The sequence below is a fragment of the Halyomorpha halys genome, unplaced genomic scaffold (genome assembly GCF_000696795.3).
Source record: "Halyomorpha halys isolate HHAL.00 unplaced genomic scaffold, Hhal_1.1 Scaffold399.1, whole genome shotgun sequence".
In the NCBI taxonomy this organism is placed as follows: domain Eukaryota; kingdom Metazoa; phylum Arthropoda; class Insecta; order Hemiptera; family Pentatomidae; genus Halyomorpha; species Halyomorpha halys.
Genome location: NW_027107556.1, coordinates 127,228 through 130,638, shown reverse-complemented (window position 1 = coordinate 130,638; position 3,411 = coordinate 127,228). Strand labels below are relative to the sequence as shown.

The window sequence follows — 3,411 nt, the reverse complement described above, 5'->3', positions numbered from 1 at the left end:
TTTTTTGTTGGAGCTTGTTATGTGTTTGAAGTGTACATAGCCCCTTTTTTTTGTTGGAGCTTGTTATGTGTTTGAAGTGTACATAGCCCCTTTTTCAGCTTTCTCAGTTATTAATTGAATTTTGATGTTAGAGTACCTCACACTAGCTAAATAGGCACCTACCACCTTCATCCAAACTAAAGATTCAAAAAAATGTTTGCCCCTTCATCCACTTACCGTACCCCTTCAATTAGGGCTATATGGTTTTTATTGTTTATTATTTAATAATTTTTTTTTCTGTTAGCAGCTATGAACATCCCCAAAAGAGTTTCTGAGACGAGCTCTACTCCTCGTAGCGATACTGAGGATCTGTCTCCAGACCAGAACTGACCAGAAGTCACAGGTTGACATGTTACAAAGTCGCGAACAAGAGATCTGTCAATGGAACCTGTAATCCCTCTATTTTTTATTAAGTAGGATTCCATTGATAACAAAAACTTTATCAGGTTGACATGTATCACCAATTTATATCTTTAATATTTTTATCCCTCTCTTCTTTTTATTTATTTTTACTTTTTCAATTGACAAATCTATGTTAATCAGCTTTTGGAAAGGCAAATGTTCATGAACCACTATACCATGGCGTAATAGTCTTCACTTGTGAAGTTTAGAAGGTTTTATCTGTAATTCAACTTCATTGTTTCATAGTCTTATGTATCAAAATACCCACCACGATATAAATCACGGGTTAACGAAGCCTCCTGCTCAGATTTTGACTTCCCCAGGGCTAAGCCCTCTCTTTTAATTTAATCTCGGCCTATTTCAAAGTTTTCCAACTAATGTCTCTAATACAATGACTTTGAGGAGTCGAAATATGACAATATTACTGGTAATTTTTTATTTTAAGTAAATTTTTTCACAATTCCTCAAAATGGTTGTAGATAAATTTTATACAATTAAAAATATAGGCATTCCTCATTTTAAAGTATTATAGACCATTAAAACTAGAAAAAGTATTCAACGATGAAGGGATGAGCATGAAGCTATAAATCCTGAAATCCTTTAGTTAGTTATAACTCTCTCGTCTTTATTTAGATTTAGTCATGCAAATTTTTATTATTCATAAAATATTTTTATCATTTTATTAGCTTTATTAATGAGTATATTCGAGTCAATTTGTGGCATTTATTTGCCTCATTTATTGGACTATTTGAGTCAATAGTGCGCTATCATTTGTCTTGTTCTTTCGGTTAAATGGCCATATTTTGAATTATTATGATTTTATTGTGGATTAAGGACCATATACGAGTTACCTAATTAAGTATTAAGTTAAAACTTTACTAATTATTGTCAAAACCTCATGAGTGATTATAGTGAATTGGAGAGGCTACTGTTGTCAAGAGAAACTGTTGAACTGTGCCTTAATCGTATGTTGCAAAGAGGTTCTCTTATAAAAATGTTTTTTCTTCTGAAGGCAAACAGTTTTTGATTTAGCTTTAAAAATGATGATAGTGTCTGAAATAATGAGAAGGAAGTTGCAAGTACACATGAACCACAGTGGCCTCTCTGCTTCGTCGTTTTCAAATATTTTAATATTCTATTTTTACCATTGTTTGCTTTGAGATTTCGATAAAGAAACTTTGACAATTGTATCGTTTTGAAGGCTATTCCTAATGCTTTTTAGAAGAAATATTGTAATTATGAATTTTTGGAAAGATTACTGAAGAAAAGGAGGAAAAGACAATTTTTAGGACTGAGCTAGGCTGTTTGGATATTGTTGGTAAGTACCAAGTAGCAATTAACGAGTAGATAGTATAGTAAATAATGTCTCATGAACGATTTACTCGATTTTTTAAAGATGGTAGAGGCCACTTAGTTTTAAATCCTAATATAAACAGTATTAAGAAAGTTTAATTTTTGTCTTTAATATTATATGAAAAAAATAAGTCATACTTGAGGATATTGTTCAAGTTAAACTAATTTATGTCAATTAATATGCTAGAACAATTGTTATTGAGACTGACAGATGAACTTCCCTCATTTGAACGATTATAATTTTGGAATTAAAAGACTAATTGAATTCATTTATAATGTTCAGAAGTATGTAAATGGTGGCTGGTCACAATGGCAACAAAAGATGAATAAGAATTCGAAATAGCAATTACATATTTACTAGCGGGAAAAGCATAGGCATAATTTTGTTCGATATGCAACTAATGCCAAACCAGCATTGTTGAAAATTAAACTCATCAAACAAAAATTAAGGAGCTCCAAATAAAAATTAATTATCATCAAGAAGAATTTTTGTTTGGAGTGAATGTGACTTTTTACAGATACAATCGATGGATTTAATTCTCACTTGATTTCATTTCCTCTTGTTTACCTTTACTCTTTGGTTTCGAATATGCTACTTTTAAAGAGTAGAAATACTATTGACTGCTTAGTTTATGGTTTAAACTAACAATTGTAGTACAATTTTTTTTTTTATATTACTAAATAAGGTAATAAGCTGTAAGTGCCTAATCGTCTCATTAAATCAAAACCCTGAACCAGTAGAGGCTACCAGATACATGGATCATGAATTCTAAAAGTGATCTTTCACAAATAAACCAACTGAGTTCACTGAGGCAAAGTGTAACAAGTTTTAAATACATATAATAGTAAATACTATTATATATATTGTAATATTCCAAATTTATTAAAATAAATATCGGGAATTTTACTATCTTTTTATTATTCTCAGATCTAAAATATAGCTTTAAAAATGACAAGGTTTAAATGAATAAATTAAATATTAAATAGATATGAGAATTTCTATTTTGAGTTAAAACATTATTGACTCTACCTCAGGGAAGGTTTTCCAGACAATCAGAACACAAAGACACTTAACTAACTTAATAGATACTTTTACAATTATACTTAAATTCTATGTTGAGCATCACTAACCAATTATATAATATTCTTGGATGACTGGTAATTCTTGATGTCTTCTTTCTAAATATTTTCCACTGAAGGGTGGTCAGCACCCCCACTTCGAGGACACGTCCTCTCTCCCGCCATCTGAATAAACAAGTGTATCTCTTCCTTTGTTCACAACATTCGATATTGGACATAAACATATACAACATTGTAGCACAGCCATTTTGAGTTTATTTTCTTTATGTATATTTTTCTTTTTTACTTATTTCCCTCTCCTATTCTTTCTTAAATGTACTGTAATAGTTATGATTGGAAAATTACTAAAGATAAAAATATTTGAATCTGCTATTTGATTGGTGCCACCATCTCGACTCTTTAAACCTTGTTTTTTTTGACTCCATATTTGACTGTACAAAATTGGCTAGCTTGCTTTTTGGTACAACAAAACAAATAAACAATACTGAATGGTGGTACATAAAATAAAACATAACTAAACAATAAAAACAACTATTT

The 3,411-nt window shown here is 30.3% G+C and overlaps 1 protein-coding gene across 6 annotated transcripts in view; it reads left to right on the top strand.

The window, feature by feature from the left end:
* Window positions 1-3,411, top strand: part of spg (dedicator of cytokinesis spg) — a 161,128-nt gene extending 157,717 nt beyond the window's left edge. For 4 of the 6 annotated variants that reach the window (XR_010843005.1, XM_067045949.1, XM_067045948.1 and 1 more), the window contains one exon: window positions 284-3,411. Coding sequence is in view for 4 of the 6 variants with exons in the window: in XM_067045949.1 (XP_066902050.1) it covers window positions 284-369 (86 nt within the window). In the remaining 2 variants the exon portion in view is untranslated. The remainder of the gene's footprint in view (window positions 1-283) is intronic. The other 2 variants (XR_010843004.1, XM_067045947.1) reach the window with 1 other exon arrangement.